This window comes from Procambarus clarkii, chromosome 50, assembly GCF_040958095.1.
Source record: "Procambarus clarkii isolate CNS0578487 chromosome 50, FALCON_Pclarkii_2.0, whole genome shotgun sequence".
Lineage (NCBI taxonomy): Eukaryota > Metazoa > Arthropoda > Malacostraca > Decapoda > Cambaridae > Procambarus > Procambarus clarkii.
The window spans coordinates 4,796,252-4,813,549 of record NC_091199.1 but is presented as its reverse complement, the minus strand read 5'-3'; the positions used below and the strand labels follow the sequence as shown (position 1 = coordinate 4,813,549).

The following is a 17,298-nucleotide window of genomic DNA, read 5'->3' as shown; positions in this document are numbered from 1 at the left end:
GAGGCACGGGACTCGCCTGCTGGCACGGGACTCGCCTGCTGGCACGGGACTCACCTGCTGGCACGGGACTCGCCTGAGGCACGGGACTCGCCTGCTGGCACGGGACTCGCCTGCTGGCACGGGACTCACCTGCTGGCACGGGACTCGCCTGAGGCACGGGACTCACCTGCTGGCACGGGACTCGCCTGCTGGCACGGGACTCGCCTGCTGGCACGGGACTCGCCTGCTGGCACGGGACTCGCCTGCTGGCACGGGACTCGCCTGAGGCACGGGACTCACCTGCTGGCACGGGACTCGCCTGCTGGCACGGGACTCGCCTGCTGGCACGGGACTCGCCTGCTGGCACGGGACTCGCCTGCTGGCACGGGACTCGCCTGCTGGCACGGGACTCGCCTGCTGGCACGGGACTCGCCTGAGGCACGGGACTCGCCTGAGGCACGGGACTCGCCTGAGGCACGGGACTCGCCTGCTGGCACGGGACTCACCTGAGGCACGGGACTCACCTGCTGGCACGGGACTCACCTGAGGCACGGGACTCGCCTGAGGCACGGGACTCGCCTGCTGGCACGGGACTCGCCTGCTGGCACGGGACTCGCCTGAGGCACGGGACTCACCTGCTGGCACGGGACTCACCTGCTGGCACGGGACTCACCTGCTGGCACGGGACTCACCTGCTGGCACGGGACTCACCTGCTGGCACGGGACTCACCTGCTGGCACGGGACTCACCTGCTGGCACAGGACTCACCTGCTGGCACAGGACTCACCTGCGGGTGTTAGACTGGATCTTGAGCCCCATACTCTCAACAATGGGGTCACCTTCAGCTCTCCTGATGATGGTTAAGATCTGAAACAAGGAAGATCACTTTCACTGATCAATACGTATTGATCAACAAAAATAGTCACACCATGAATTCTATCCACATATTATATGTCTCAATTACTTAATTATTCACCGTGCAGCGTTCCAAATAGTAAACAACTGTTTCTTGTGATTGAGACCAATAAAATTATACATTAATTAACACCTTTCTCTCTTCGTTCATAAATGGACTGAATTTACACTGGTACGAGTGACGTTACTTGTCACTGAGCAGGGAGAGGGACCGGCTAGTATTAGGAGACTAGTGTGGTTCTCGTCAGGTGCTGGCAGATGCACCTGACTGGTCACTCGTCACCTGTGTGTAGGTGACCTGCGCCTGGTCACTCGTCACCTGCGAGTGACCAGCAGGTCAACGCCACCTGCTGCCACATCCTCCTATTACGAGACCCCTCGTCCAGGTTGCATTTAAACGTTTCTACTTTTATTCTCGAGTGCGGGAAAATTAGCGATTCAGCTGGGTTACGAGGCATGATTGATGACAGAACAGAGCGAGCCTCTTGCAGCTCTTTGTTAGATAACTTGCAGATCTGTCTAATAATACCAACATCATTGGCATTATTAGGCTGTAGCAACTGTTACGTTGTGATATTCGGGCAGATCTTCAGTGACGACCTGAGAGACGAGTCTACCCGTGTCACCACGCGAGAGTGTGGCCACGCAGTAACCACGAGGCTCACAGTGTTTATCTGGCGCTTTATGTGGAAATCTAGACAGATAAACTCGCTTAGTATTTCACTTAACAACAAGTGGATTAGTAAACTAACCAATATAATTAATTGTTACAAATCAATGATTTACGGTTGATATTTTATTATTAAATAAACCAGCCATTTTATGTGTACAAAATAACGCCCAGGAGAAGATGGAATTAACCATAGAGTCCGCTTCATACGGTCCACTCATTTAAATGAATCTAAATTAACAAATTACCCGCTGGGAAATTAACCATAGTAGAGGTGGTCTGTGGTGGTAGTGGTGGTCTGTGGTGGTAGTGGTGGTCTGTGGTGGTAGTGGTGGTCTGTGGTGGTAGTGGTGGTCTGTGGTGGTAGTGGTGGTCTGTGGTGGTAGTGGTGGTCTGTGGTGGTAGTGGTGGTCTGTGGTGGTAGTGGTGGTCTGTGGTGGTAGTGGTGGTCTGTGGTGGTAGTGGTGGTAGTGGTGGTCTGTGGTGGTAGTGGTGGTCTGTGGTAGTGGTGGTGGTCTGTGGTGGTAGTGGTGGTGGTCTGTGGTGGTAGTGGTGGTCTGTGGTGGTAGTGGTGGTCTGTGGTAGTGGTGGTGGTCTGTGGTGGTAGTGGTGGTCTGTGGTAGTAGTGGTGGTCTGTGGTTGTAGTAGTGGTGGTCTGTGGTAGTAGTGGTGGTGGTCTGTGGTAGTAGTGGTGGTGGTCTGTGGTAGTAGTGGTGGTCTGTGGTAGTAGTGGTGGTGGTCTGTGGTAGTAATGGTGGTTTGCGGTGGTAGTGGTGGTCTGTGGTAGTAGTGGTGGTCTGTGGTAGTAGTGGTGGTCTGTGGTAGTAGTGGTGGTCTGGTAGTAGTGGTGGTCTGTGGTAGTAGTGGTGGTCTGTGGTAGTGGTGGTGGTCTGTGGTAGTGGTGGTGGTCTGTGGTAGTAGTGGTGGTCTGTGGTTGTAGTGGTGGTCTGTGGTAGTAGTGGTGGTCTGTGGTAGTGGTGGTGGTCTGTGGTAGTGGTGGTGGTCTGTGGTAGAAGTGGTGGTCTGTGGTTGTAGTGGTGGTCTGTGGTAGTAGTGGTGGTCTGTGGTAGTAATGGTGGTTTGCGGTGGTAGTGGTGGTCTGTGGTAGTAGTGGTGGTCTGTGGTAGTGGTGGTGGTGGACTGTGGTAGTAGTGGTGGTCTGTGGTTGTAGTGGTGGTCTGTGGTAGTAGTGGTGGTCTGTGGTTGTAGTGGTGGTCTGTGGTAGTAGTGGTGGTCTGTGGTTGTAGTGGTGGTCTGTGGTAGTAGTGGTGGTCTGTGGTAGTAGTGGTGGTCTGTGGTAGTAGTGGTGGTCTGTGGTAGTAGTGGTGGTCTGTGGTAGTAGTGGTGGTCTGTGGTAGTAGTGGTGGTCTGTGGTAGTAGTGGTGGTCTGTGGTAGTAGTGGTGGTCTGTGGTAGTAGTGGTGGTCTGTGGAAGTAGTGGTGGTCTGTGGTAGTAGTGGTGGTCTGTGGTAGTAGTGGTGGTCTGTGGTAGTAGTGGTGGTCTGTGGTTGTAGTGGTGGTCTGTGGAAGTAGTGGTGGTCTGTGGTAGTAGTGGTGGTCTGTGGTAGTAGTGGTGGTCTGTGGTAGTAGTGATGGTCTGTGGTAGTAGTGGTGGTCTGTGGTAGTAGTGGTGGTCTGTGGTTGTAGTGGTGGTCTGTGGTAGTAGTGGTGGTCTGTGGTAGTAGTGGTGGTCTGTGGTAGTAGTGGTGGTCTGTGGTAGTGATGGTGGTGGTCTGTGGTAGTAGTGGTGGTCTGTGGTTGTAGTGGTGGTCTGTGGTAGTAGTGGTGGTCTGTGGTAGTAGTGGTGGTCTGTGGTAGTAGTGGTGGTCTGTGGTAGTAGTGGTGGTCTGTGGTAGTGGTGGTCTGTGGTAGTAGTGGTGGTCTGTGGTAGTGGTGGTCTGTGGTAGTAGTGGTGGTCTGTGGTAGTAGTGGTGGTCTGTGGTAGTAGTGGTGGTCTGTGGTAGTAGTGGTGGTCTGTGGTAGTAGTGGTGGTCTGTGGTAGTAGTGGTGGTCTGTGGTAGTAGTGGTGGTCTGTGGTAGTAGTGGTGGTCTGTGGTAGTAGTGATGGTCTGTGGTTGTAGTGGTGGTCTGTGGTGGTAGTGATGGTCTGTGGTGGTAGTGGTGGTCTGTGGTTGTAGTGGTGGTCTGTGGTAGTAGTGATGGTCTGTGGTGGTAGTGGTGGTCTGTGGTTGTAGTGGTGGTCTGTGGTAGTAGTGGTGGTCTGTGGTGGTAGTGGTGGTCTGTGGTAGTAGTGGTGGTCTGTGGTATTAGTGGTGGTCTGTGGTGGTAGTGGTGGTCTGTGGTAGTAGTGGTGGTCTGTGGTTGAAGTGGTCTGTGGTAGTAGTGATGGTCTGTGGTAGTAGTGGTGGTCTGTGGTAGTAGTGGTGGTCTGTGGTAGTGGTGGTGGTCTGTGGTAGTAGTGGTGGTCTGTGGTAGTAGTGGTGGTCTGTGGTAGTGGTGGTGGTCTGTGGTAGTGGTGGTGGTCTGTGGTTGTAGTAGTGGTGGTCTATGGTTGTAGTGGTGGTCTGTGGTAGTAATGGTGGTTTGCGGTGGTAGTGGTGGTCTGTGGTAGTAGTGGTGGTCTGTGGTAGTAGTGGTGGTCTGTGGTTGTAGTAGTGGTGGTCTGTGGTTGTAGTGGTGGTCTGTGGTAGTAGTGGTGGTCTGTGGTAGTAATGGTGGTTTGCGGTGGTAGTGGTGGTCTGTGGTAATAGTGGTGGTCTGTGGTAGTAGTGGTGGTCTGTCGATGTAGTGGTGGTCTGTGGTTGTAGTAGTGGTGGTCTGTGGTTGTAGTGGTGGTCTGTGGTAGTAGTGGTGGTCTGTGGTAGTAATGGTGGTTTGCGGTGGTAGTGGTGGTCTGTGGTAATAGTGGTGGTCTGTGGTAGTAGTGGTCGTCTGTGGTAGTAGTGGTGGTCTGTGGTAGTAGTGGTGGTCTGTGGTAGTAGTGGTGGTCTGTGGTTGTAGTGGTGGTCTGTGGTAGTAGTGGTGGTCTGTGGTAGTAATGGTGGTTTGCGGTGGTAGTGGTGGTCTGTGGTAATAGTGGTGGTCTGTGGTAGTAGTGGTCGTCTGTGGTAGTAGTGGTGGTCTGTCGATGTAGTGGTGGTCTGTGGTTGTGGGATATTTGGGCTTGATTCTGATTAATTAATAATTAAAGTAATAAATTAAATTACGAAGGACCACCCGCTCTTAAAGTAAAGAGGGAAACTGAGAATTTCAGATCATTAGATAAAATTCTAGAGAAAACCAGTGACTATGGATATGACTAGAAAGTATGATCATAAGAATAATTAATGGGCTGTATTATTAAAGAAACAAACCTCAAACACCTACATTGGGGGGTTATTACTGGAGGTCAGTACGTCCAGGAATCAGTGTGGTTCGTTCACTAATTCAATTAATAATAATCTAATCCTATAAATAATGCTGAATATAATATTATTCATATAAAGAAGAACATGAATATGAGCATAGCAATGAGTTACAGTAAATCACACATTATGTTGAACATTCTGAATGTATCAAATTGTTAGAATATGGGAAAAAGAAATAAGCCTTAGCTTGTAGTAGGTTCCTTTAGATAACCCTGGAAGTCCTCTTAATCTCCAAGTCTGGTACACTGACGGATGGCACGGTTAACATGGAGAAGACAGCATGAGGAATTCGTCTCTCGAGCTGCAAGATAAATAACTACCAGTAGCAATTGATTTAACTACTCAATTAATATTCAAGATTATTGATATCTACAGATGGAATTCTAATCACCTGTTATTAGGTGTTATCTCGCCGCGTGACGCGCAATCACCCCGCTATTATTAAACCTGTAAATGATGCATCAAATAAAGGGTACTTAGCTGTGGGCACTGTATAAGTATTAAGATTGCCGTAATCTCGCATCCCAGGCTCCGGTGAACCTATCCTGGATTGATGCGTTTCAAGCTGGCTGATCACGTGTCGTCAGGAACCAAGTCTAGGGTCCCTCCTTTAACACCAGCACTAGTTGAAGATATTATCTGCAAGGTCGTTCACGCCTCACAGTGGCGGCTTTCATCTGCGGATGAATAACACCTGCCCAATTTGCTGGGCAATGGCGTCGTTTATGAGTACGGTAAGTACAGTTCTGCCTCCTTCCGGCTCTGCACGTGTCCGCGTACCGACTGAGGATGGCGTCCCCCAACCCACGCCGAGTCGACGTTCATGACACAAATTATTGTCTTGAACATTAATATTTCTCGCATTCGCGCTTGAAACTCTAAAGACTGGACGGGTTTATTATTTAGAGGAACGAAATATTATTATTTAACTATTTAAGAATAGTAAATATAGAAGGGAGAGGAATTAATGTCTCCCCATGGCATTCATTGATGACGTTAACACTATCGCGAGGTAGACGGTATAATTCTAACGCTCTATTCGGCTTTTAGTTAGAGAACAATTCGTCTGCAATCAGTTGTCATACAGAATGCTTTAATTATGGGAGAATCGTATTTAATTCTCACACAAATTGAATATAATGTGTTTTACTGTAAAGAAATCTGACGCAATACTGGCGTCAGGTGACGTGAGAATTCTAGCCTAATGCACAGATGAATTATTAGTACAGGAGAATTCTATGAGTTGTTAATTTTACTTAATACAATATTAATATGGTTAGTAATAAGTAATGAGAATACAACAATGCTGTATTCGATGTTGGAAATATCCAACAAGTGGTGGTCTGTGGTTGTAGTGGTGGTCTGTGGTAGTGGTGGTGGTCTGTGGTAGTGGTGGTGGTCTGTGGTTGTAGTGGTGGTCTGTGGTTGTAGTGGTGGTCTGTGGTTGTAGTGGTGGTCTGTGGTAGTGGTGGTGGTCTGTGGTTGTAGTGGTGGTCTGTGGTAGTGGTGGTGGTCTGTGGTTGTAGTGGTGGTCTGTGGTTGTAGTGGTGGTCTGTGGTTGTAGTGGTGGTCTGTGGTTGTAGTGGTGGTCTGTGGTTGTAGTGGTGGTCTGTGGTTGTAGTGGTGGTCTGTGGTAGTGGTGGTGGTCTGTGGTAGTGGTGGTGGTCTGTGGTTGTAGTGGTGGTCTGTGGTAGTGGTGGTGGTCTGTGGTTGTAGTGGTGGTCTGTGGTTGTAGTGGTGGTCTGTGGTAGTGGTGGTGGTCTGTGGTTGTAGTGGTGGTCTGTGGTTGTAGTGGTGGTCTGTGGTTGTAGTGGTGGTCTGTGGTAGTAGTTGTTGTATGTGGTTGTAGTGGTGGTCTGTGGTTGTAGTGGTGGTCTGTGGTTGTAGTGGTGGTCTGTGGTTGTAGTGGTGGTCTGTGGTTGTTGTGGTGGTCTGTGGTTGTAGTTGTTGTATGTGGTTGTAGTGGTGGTCTGTGGTTGTAGTGGTGGTCTGTGGTTGTAGTGGTGGTCTGTGGTTGTAGTTGTTGTATGTGGTTGTAGTGGTGGTCTGTGGTTGTAGTGGTGGTCTGTGGTTGTAGTGGTGGTCTGTGGTTGTAGTTGTTGTATGTGGTTGTAGTGGTGGTCTGTGGTTGTAGTGGTGGTCTGTGGTTGTAGTGGTGGTCTGTGGTAGTAGTGGTGGTCTGTGGTTGTAGTGGTGGTCTGTGGTTGTAGTTGTTGTATGTGGTTGTAGTGGTGGTCTGTGGTAGTAGTTGTTGTATGTGGTTGTAGTGGTGGTCTGTGGTTGTAGTAGTGGTCTGTGGTTGTAGTGGTGGTCTGTGGTAGTAGTGGTGGTCTGTGGTTGTAGTGGTGGTCTGTGGTTGTAGTGGTGGTCTGTGGTTGTAGTGGTGGTCTGTGGTAGTAGTGGTGGTCTGTGGTTGTAGTGGTGGTCTGTGGTAGTAGTGGTGGTCTGTGGTTGTAGTGGTGGTCTGTGGTTGTAGTGGTGGTCTGTGGTTGTAGTGGTGGTCTGTGGTAGTAGTGGTGGTCTGTGGTTGTAGTGGTGGTCTGTGGTGGGGAAAACTGTTTCGTGGGATTTTAATAATTGTTTGAATTACAAGTATTAATTTATTTAATTATTTTTAATTTAATTATAATTTATTTGTTAATTTATTTATACCTATAGCAGAGTGTATGAGTCTGTGGTGTGGATGATATTAAAATTTCTTACAAGACGCTTGCTACGCACGTTGGGGGGGGGGGGGGGGGAATTATATAGCCTACCAGAAATTAATTAGGAAAAAGAATTTTGCTACAATTGGGTTAGACTACAATGTTTAATATTTTAGACAAAGACAGTTTAGCTGTATTGTAGAACGTGGCCCTGGTCAACCTCTCATGGACACGAAAGGTCACACAAACTGATTGTCCTTGTGGGTCAGTCTATAGCATCAACACGTGTTGTACCTGGCTATTGCATCATGTGTTGTACCAGGCTATAGCATCATCACGTGTTGTACCAGGCTATAGCTTCATCACGTGTTGTACCAGGCTATAGCATCATGTGTTGTACCAGGCTATAGCATAATGTGTTGTACCAGGCTATAGCATCATGTGTTGTACCAGGCTATAGCATCAACACGTGTTGTACCAGGCTATTGCATCATGTGTTGTACCAGGCTATAGCATCATCACGTGTTGTACCAGGCTATAGCTTCATCACGTGTTGTACCAGGCTATAGCTTCATCACGTGTTGTACCAGGCTATAGCATCATGTGTTGTACCAGGCTATAGCTTCATCACGTGTTGTACCAGGCTATAGCATCATGTGTTGTACCAGGCTATAGCTTCATCACGTGTTGTACCAGGCTATAGCATCAACACGTGTTGTACCTGGCTATTGCATCATGTGTTGTACCAGGCTATAGCATCATCACGTGTTGTACCAGGCTATAGCTTCATCACGTGTTGTACCAGGCTATAGCTTCATCACGTGTTGTACCAGGCTATAGCATCAACACGTGTTGTACCTGGCTATTGCATCATGTGTTGTACCAGGCTATAGCATCATGTGTTGTACCAGGCTATAGCTTCATGTGTTGTACCAGGCTATAGCATCATGTGTTGTACCAGGCTATAGCATCATGTGTTGTACCAGGCTATTGCATCATGTGTTGTACCAGGCTATAGCATCATGTGTTGTACCAGGCTATAGCTTCATGTGTTGTACCAGGCTATAGCTTCATGTGTTGTACCAGGCTATAGCATCATGTGTTGTACCAGGCTATAGCATCATGTGTTGTACCAGGCTATAGCTTCATGTGTTGTACCAGGCTATAGCATGTGTTGTACCAGGCTATAGCTTCATCACGTGTTGTACCAGGCTATAGCATCATGTGTTGTACCAGGCTATAGCTTCATCACGTGTTGTACCAGGCTATAGCATGTGTTGTACCAGGCTATAGCATCAACACGTGTTGTACCAGGCTATAGCATGTGTTGTACCAGGCTATAGCTTCATCACGTGTTGTACCAGGCTATAGCATCATGTGTTGTACCAGGCTATAGCTTCATCACGTGTTGTACCAGGCTATAGCATGTGTTGTACCAGGCTATAGCATCAACACGTGTTGTACCAGGCTATAGCATGTGTTGTACCAGGCTATAGCTTCATGTGTTGTACCAGGCTATAGCATCATGTGTTGTACCAGGCTATAGCTTCATCACGTGTTGTACCAGGCTATAGCATGTGTTGTACCAGGCTATAGCATCAACACGTGTTGTACCAGGCTATAGCATGTGTTGTACCAGGCTATAGCTTCATCACGTGTTGTACCAGGCTATAGCATCATGTGTTGTACCAGGCTATAGCTTCATCACGTGTTGTACCAGGCTATAGCATGTGTTGTACCAGGCTATAGCTTCATCACGTGTTGTACCAGGCTATAGCATCATGTGTTGTACCAGGCTATAGCTTCATCACGTGTTGTACCAGGCTATAGCATCATGTGTTGTACCAGGCTATAGCATCATGTGTTGTACCAGGCTATAGCATCATGTGTTGTACCAGGCTATAGCATCATGTGTTGTACCAGGCTATAGCATCATGTGTTGTACCAGGCTATAGCATCATGTGTTGTACCAGGCTATAGCATCATGTGTTGTACCCGGCTATAGCATCATGTGTTGTACCAGGCTATAGCATCATGTGTTGCACCAGGCTATAGCTTCATCACGTGTTGTACCAGGCTATAGCATCATGTGTTGTACCAGGCTATAGCATCATGTGTTGTACCAGGCTATTGCATCATGTGTTGTACCAGGCTATAGCATCATGTGTTGTACCAGGCTATAGCATCATGTGTTGTACCAGGCTATAGCATCATGTGTTGTACCAGGCTATAGCATCATGTGTTGTACCAGGCTATAGCATCATGTGTTGTACCAGGCTATAGCATCATGTGTTGTACCAGGCTATAGCATCATGTGTTGTACCAGGCTATAGCATCATGTGTTGTACCAGGCTATAGCATCATCACGTGTTGTACCAGGCTATAGCATCATCACGTGTTGTACCAGGCTATATCATCATCACGTGTTGTACCAGGCTATAGCATCAACACGTTGTACCAGGCTATAGCATCATCACGTGTTGTACCAGGCTATAGCATCAACACGTGTTGTACCAGGCTATAGCATCATGTGTTGTACCAGGTTATAGCTTAATCACGTGTTGTACCAGGCTATAGCATCATCACGTGTTGTACCAGGCTATAGCATCATCACGTGTTGTACCAGGCTATAGCATCATCACGTGTTGTACCAGGCTATAGCATCATCACGTGTTGTACCAGGCTATAGCATCATCACGTGTTGTACCAGGCTATAGCATCATCACGTGTTGTACCAGGCTATAGCATCATCACGTGTTGTACCAGGCTATAGCATCATCACGTGTTGTACCAGGCTATAGCATCATCACGTGTTGTACCAGGCTATAGCATCATCACGTGTTGTACCAGGCTATAGCATCATCACGTGTTGTACCAGGCTATAGCATCATCACGTGTTGTACCAGGCTATAGCATCATCACGTGTTGTACCAGGCTATAGCATCATCACGTGTTGTACCAGCCTATAGCATCAACACGTGTTGTACCAGGCTATAGCATCAACACGTGTTGTACCAGGCTATAGCATCATCACGTGTTGTACCAGGCTATAGCATCATCACGTGTTGTACCAGGCTATAGCATCATCACGTGTTGTACCAGGCTATAGCATCATCACGTGTTGTACCAGGCTATAGCATCATCACGTTGTACCAGGCAATAGCATCACGTGTTGTACCAGGCTATAGCATCATGTGTTGTACCAGGCTATAGCATCATGTGTTGTACCAGGCTATAGCATCATGTGTTGTACCAGGCTATAACATCATGTGTTGTACCAGGCTATATCATCATCACGTGTTGTACCAGGCTATAGCATCAACACGTGTTGTACCAGGCTATAGCATCATGTGTTGTACCAGGCTATAGCTTAATCACGTGTTGTACCAGGCTATAGCATCATCACGTGTTGTACCAGGCTATAGCATCATGTGTTGTACCAGGCTATAGCATCATGTGTTGTACCAGGCTATAGCTTAATCACGTGTTGTACCAGGCTATAGCATCATCACGTGTTGTACCAGGCTATAGCATCATCACGTGTTGTACCAGGCTATAGCATCATCACGTGTTGTACCAGGCTATAGCATCATCACCTGTTGTACCAGGCTATAGCATCATCACCTGTTGTACCAGGCTATAGCATCATCACGTGTTGTACCAGGATATAGCATCATCACGTGTTGTACCAGGCTATAGCATCATCACGTGTTGTACCAGGCTATAGCATCATCACGTGTTGTACCAGGATATAGCATCATCACGTATTGTACCAGGCTATAGCATCATCACGTGTTGTACCAGGCTATAGCATCATCACGTGTTGTACCAGGCAATAGCATCATCACGTGTTGTACCAGGCTATAGCATCATCACGTGTTGTACCAGGATATAGCATCATCACCTGTTGTACCAGGCTATAGCATCATCACGTGTTGTACCAGGCTATAGCATCATCCCGTGTTGTACCAGGCTATAGCATCATCATGTGTTGTACCAGGCTATAATATCATCAAGTGTTGCACCAGGCTATAGCATCATCATGTGCCACGTACTGTACCAGGCTATAGCATTATCATGTGCCACGTACTGTACCAGGCTATAGCATCAACACGTATCACGTGTTGTACCAGGTTGTACTGCTAATTTCTTCGGGTCGTCAAAGGTTACCTGCTGGAATTATACGCCATAACAAATGCAATAACATGCTAATAACAGACATAGTGTGACACTGATTATAATTAAATTATTACGAGAGGCTTACCCATTTTTGGGTGGTCGCCCGCCTCATAACCGGGTTGAAATTAAGAATTATTATTATCAGGTCTTCTAATACAGAAAATTAATTCAAACCGGAAAGAAGGTACTCCCTGTAATTGGTGAGGTCGCTGTAACACATTGACGCCATCATGACTCAGGGTTTGGGAGTACTGACAACACTGCATGTTGGGTGTCCACGGACGGTTTTCTCAATTCACAATGGCGCTCTCTCCTTCCACGATCAAGTGACGCCACTAGAAATCGGTTAAATTTTCTGTCCATTTATAGACAAAGTGAGGAAGATGTTGATTTTATTTTTTATTTTATTAGATCCAGTTATAAAAAATACTTTTTTTTATAAATTTTAATCCCTAGACTGGTGTTTTAACTGATGAATTAATATTTAATGAAGAATATTCTGGTGACGGGACAACAATATCCCGTTTTTTCTCGGGGAAAATTCCACAATTCTAAAGTTCTTTGCATGGTTAAAGAAAATAGTTTGGTGTTAATTTATCACAAAATCAGCAGCAATATTATCTGCTTATTGTATTGAAAGTTAGTAAATTGTGTCGATTTTTTCCGACAGATTCCTTTACCTTTCGATGATTCCTTTACTCCTTTCCATGATTCCTTTAGCCAGAGTCCACTATTTAGAACTGGCGAGCACTGATACTACTACTCAGAATTGTTAGATTCATTTGATATTAGTAGTTGCACATTTTTGCATCAGTTTGTACAGGACGGATGTCCCATACTAGAGTTGCAGGGCGGGGAAGTCTCTAGGCAATTTCATTTTCCTGCTAACTCTTGCAATGCTAAATTTCTAGATTAATTATTTTTTTTAACCCAGAGGACTGAGTGTGATCAATTACTACAGTCAAATATGATTCTGGGACTGCAGTGGGATCAGTGACTTGTGACTTGTTCAGGCAACTGGTCACTGAATAGCCACCGAGGCCCAGGGCATCTCTGGCATCTCATCTGGTTAGGCATCTCTGCTAATAATAATTGTATCAACATCAGTCGTCGGATTTATATAGTCAGCTTTGCTCCATTGTTCTTATTTGCTGGAGTTTATTTTTGCTGATAAAATTAGTAATTTATTTTGGTGTATTTGATTCAAAGGATTGAATGTGCTCAATCTTTAAAGTCAGTGACGGCTCTGAGACAGCAGTGGCATCAGTGACATTGGTTGCAGTGACTTGTAGTTGATTAGGCTCCCGGTCACTGATTTGTTACAGAGGCTTCATGAGCTCATCTTCAGCTTTATATGATGATGACAAAATCAACCTCTGTTGATATAGTCAGCTGTGTTCTCCTACTATGTTTGTATTGGAGTTTTATATTCAGCTGACACATTAAAATTTATATTTGAATTGTTTGTTTGCTGGGATAGGCTTTTTCAGGCTTAATACTGGGTCTGAGTAACTTGCCTCCTGCAGAATTTAACAGGTTTATCCTCTAATTTTTAGTTTGGCTAATGATGAATTTGTTGTAGTCTGCACTTACAAGCATTCCTGTGTCGATGAGGTGATCAGACTTAATTGTATCTGCCAGTTTTTATTTCCCTATTTCTCAGGAATTTTGGTAGTGGCTCTTAGGTCTGTTGGAATTGAATCCACCATGATGGGTGGTACTTGACGGACATAGCCGCCTAAACGTTCTAATGGTTGCGCCACCTGGTTGACTTGAGGTCCTGTATCAGCCAGGAACCCCGTGTTATATTGAATTTCACCAAGTTACAGGCTTAATTGTAGATTATCTACCACCTTTTGGGTGAGAATTATGTATTAAATGTTCTCTGGGACCCTTGGTCAAACAACCCTCGGGTTTTGACCCTGGTCCTCTTAGTTTTGATGGTAAGTTGGGCAGTAGGCAAAGTTGCATTATTTCTTAACTTTGTCGATAGCACACTGATATTCTATCGCACCTTGCAATACTGTACGGTAGTAGGAATACACACAGAAATCACACTAGCGTGATATATCAAATGAATAAGTCCACAAGGACCGGGAAGAGGGTTCGAACTTACGTCCAGGATGATCCCAGACGCGCCTTAATCGACTGCGCCACGACATGGTATAAGAATTGCAACCGGGATTGCTACTGCTTTCATACGGATCCTGCAGCCTCTCCGAGACACAAACCAGGGTTTTACACAATATCACGGCCCTTATGGATTTATTCATTTGATAAATCACGCTAGTGTGATTTCTATGTATTGAAGTACGGGCGAAGAGGTAGAACAGCTTGTTGATAGAACCCAGGTGCATGGGGGAATTGTGTAAAACCCCGGTTTGTGTCTTGGAGAGACTGTGGGTTGCAATTCTTTTAACCATGTCGTGGCTCAGTCGATTAAGGCGCATCTGGGGTCATCCTGGACATAAGTTCGAACCCTCATCACAGCTCTTGTGGATTTATTCATGTTATCTTCCAGCTTTGGGTTTGGAGAATTTATTTAGGTGTCCCTGCACAATGCTGCTTGATGCTGACCCTTGTTGCACCTATTACAGGTGTGTAATTGGGTCTCACAGGTGTTGGTGTTGTGTTTTCTGAGGCACCTCGTGCAGTTTTGCAACTTTCTGAGTCGCTTTACACATACGTCACCATCAGGATAATTGGAGCAGTGGTATATTGAATGTTGTTCTTGGCAGCACACACATGTTCCATAACTTACGGCACCTTCTGGAGTGACCGCCTTGGGTGGTACAGTAACTGTACCACCCAAGGCGGTACAAGCAAACCAGCCTTTGGCCAACAACTGACCTTCCCGCAAATGCCACCCAACTCCCGGGTACCTATTTACTGCAAGGCGAACAGAGGCATCAGGTGTAATCAAAGTGGTTTGGTGGTGATGAGGTCTGACCTTGGGAATAAAGAGGAGGCAGAGCGTGGTGGTGGTGGAGGTGAAGATGAGGGTGGTGATGATGACGTAGGCGAGGGTGGTTCTCTCCCCGATAATGTTGGCGGCGACGATGACGATGATGGACGTGATGACCACGTTGTAGACGCTCATCCCGATGTACTGCGAGTCGTTCAGTGCTGGGATTTTGACGTGCCTGCCGGGAGAGACAATGGTTAGTTGATGATCTTAGTACCCGCGACATTCTATGTCTCCTTCCTCCACTATTACGTTTTGTTTTTAGAATCTTAGAAAATTACCCTATGCTCCTTAGGGTAATTTGAGGCTATATGAGGCTTTCACCCTATGCCCCTGTTACCTAGCAGTAAAATAGGTACCTGGGTGTTAGTCAGCTGTCACGGGCTCCTTCCTGAGGGTGGAGGCCTGGTCGAGGACCGGGCCACGGGGACACTAAAGCCCCGAAATCATCTTAAGATAACCTCCTATGACGTTTTGCAATGTTCCTAATACATTTTGTCACGCTCCTATGACTTTCTCCACACTCCTACGAATTCTTAAAGCTACTATCGCCATCAATGTCCAGGCCGTTGTCGTCGTGAGGGGTGTTAGTGGGTGGCTGTTGGAGTGTGATGTTCGACAGGATGGCTTTTCATGCCTTTTTTTAGCCTTGTGCTCCTGCAGCCATCTTCACTAATTTTGCTGGATGCATTTTCTCTTCGTGTTTCAATTCTACTCTCTGAATGAGGCTACCTTAGGACTCCAAGTCTACCTGAAGAGTGCCGCCCCAACTCACCCTCCATCAGAACGGAAGGTTAAATGAATGAATATTTGAACTCGGAACAGTTCTGATGGAGGGCGAGTTGGGGCGTCACTCTTCAGCCCGTAGACCTGGAGTACCTGACGTGGTCGACCGATGGGGAAGCTTTTATCTTACACTGTCTTCGATGCTGAACCGAATCTCGATGGACTGACGGTTCTTAAGGTAACGATTGTTGGCTGTATATCCAGGATGGACTCCTGGGATGGCGCTGTATTGTGGGGTTCCCTGTCCTTTAATTGTGGCTCCATGGTGGGTGTGGGGGCGTCGTGGACGATATTTTGTGATCGTTTTGTGCAGGCTTCAGACCCTCATTTTTCTCATTAAAGACTTGTGGGGTAGACGACCAGGCCCGTTTTCATCCAACGTGTCCTCTTACAAAGAACGTCGCATTTCGATTGTATGCATTACATAAGGCCAAAAATCGTCGTACTACAAAATGGAAGCGGCTCGTAAAAGTGACGTACTGTCTTCATGTTTTATATTTTGGGTCCTCTGGTAGGTTAGGAGAAGGCACTTTAATTTGACCGTTTTCTTGACGTTGGGAAACCTTAGGAGGACGGGCTGGTTCATCAGGGGCCTGGTTGGACCATGATGGAAGTACAGGTTCCATAGCCCCGGCCACACTGCATCCAGGGACTTTATCTCTGATTACCCCTACTGATCCTCCCCGCTCCCATCCCACTTCTGTTGCTGGGTTGACTTTCAAGCCTCCTGGTGTGGCTACCTCGTCCCCTGGTGTGGCTACCTCGTCCCCTGGAGTGGTTATCTCGTCCCCTGGTGTGGCTACCTCGTCCCCTGGTGTGGCTCCTTCCATTGTAAAAACAACTCCGTTCATCCCCCCTCCTTTGTGGGGGTCCTTGACGCCATCACCACAATTACACATGCCTCCTCTCTGCTTCACCTGTTATGTTCCAGGATTTGTTCAGCCCAGCTACATGGACTAAGTATTTTGATCTTTGTCCCTAAGATCATTAGGCCCCATATCTGGGCCTGCATATCCACAAACATTTGGGTGACTCAGTGGATTGCCAGGTTAATTTTAACCACACTTAGACTGGTACGTGTAGTTGTTGTCCCCTCTCTGGAGGCGGCCGCTTGCATGGCTACTTTGTCCTATCTTGGTGAGACTGGTTTGAGTGTCTCAAAACATCCTCTTGATGCCATCATTGGCACTCTTGTTCCTCCTGCACCATGTTGTACCTGATGGTCGTGACCTCAAAGACTGCCTTACCTTGCGACCTTGAAATGATTTGAGTGACATCATCTTTGTCCTCTTCATATTCGTAATATCACTTATAATAGTAGGATGCTCCCATCTCCTGAAATTCTTGCTGGGGCCAGATACACCGTTCAGAAGTACATCCCATCTCCTCGCCCCTGCAGTAGGTGTTGGAAATTTGGACATAGTCTCTTGAAGATCACTAGTGAGATATAGCTTTGCTCCTTGTGTGGAGACCTTTGTTATTCTAAGACAGTGTTCTTCTCTGCAAGCTTGCTGCATTAAGTACAGTGAGGCCCAGCCTGTCTTCTCCCACACATGCGTGCACCATTAATTTGAACAACCCATCCTCGACTTAAAATATAATGAATGTATATTTTTTCCCAACGCAACAAGTCTGGTTCGCCATCTTACCCCTTTCTCCGACATGACATGTGCTCGTACATCACACCGGCACTTCTCCCCACCCTTCTTCCCTTTATCTCTCCTGCAATTGTTTCCAGGCCATAAACCCCACACCTCCACCAGCTGCCTTCTGCTGTTCGGTGATCTCAACT

The 17,298-nt window shown here is 46.9% G+C and overlaps 1 protein-coding gene across 1 annotated transcript in view; it reads right to left on the bottom strand.

Annotated features, from left to right (window-relative positions):
- The window catches only part of LOC123772757 (uncharacterized), a gene marked incomplete in the record, with an annotated part of 455,577 nt that overhangs the window by 58,432 nt on the left and 379,847 nt on the right, over positions 1–17,298 (bottom strand). The window contains 2 exon segments of the mRNA XM_069303388.1: positions 767–846; positions 14,706–14,898. Coding sequence (XP_069159489.1) covers positions 767–846; positions 14,706–14,898 — 273 coding nt within the window.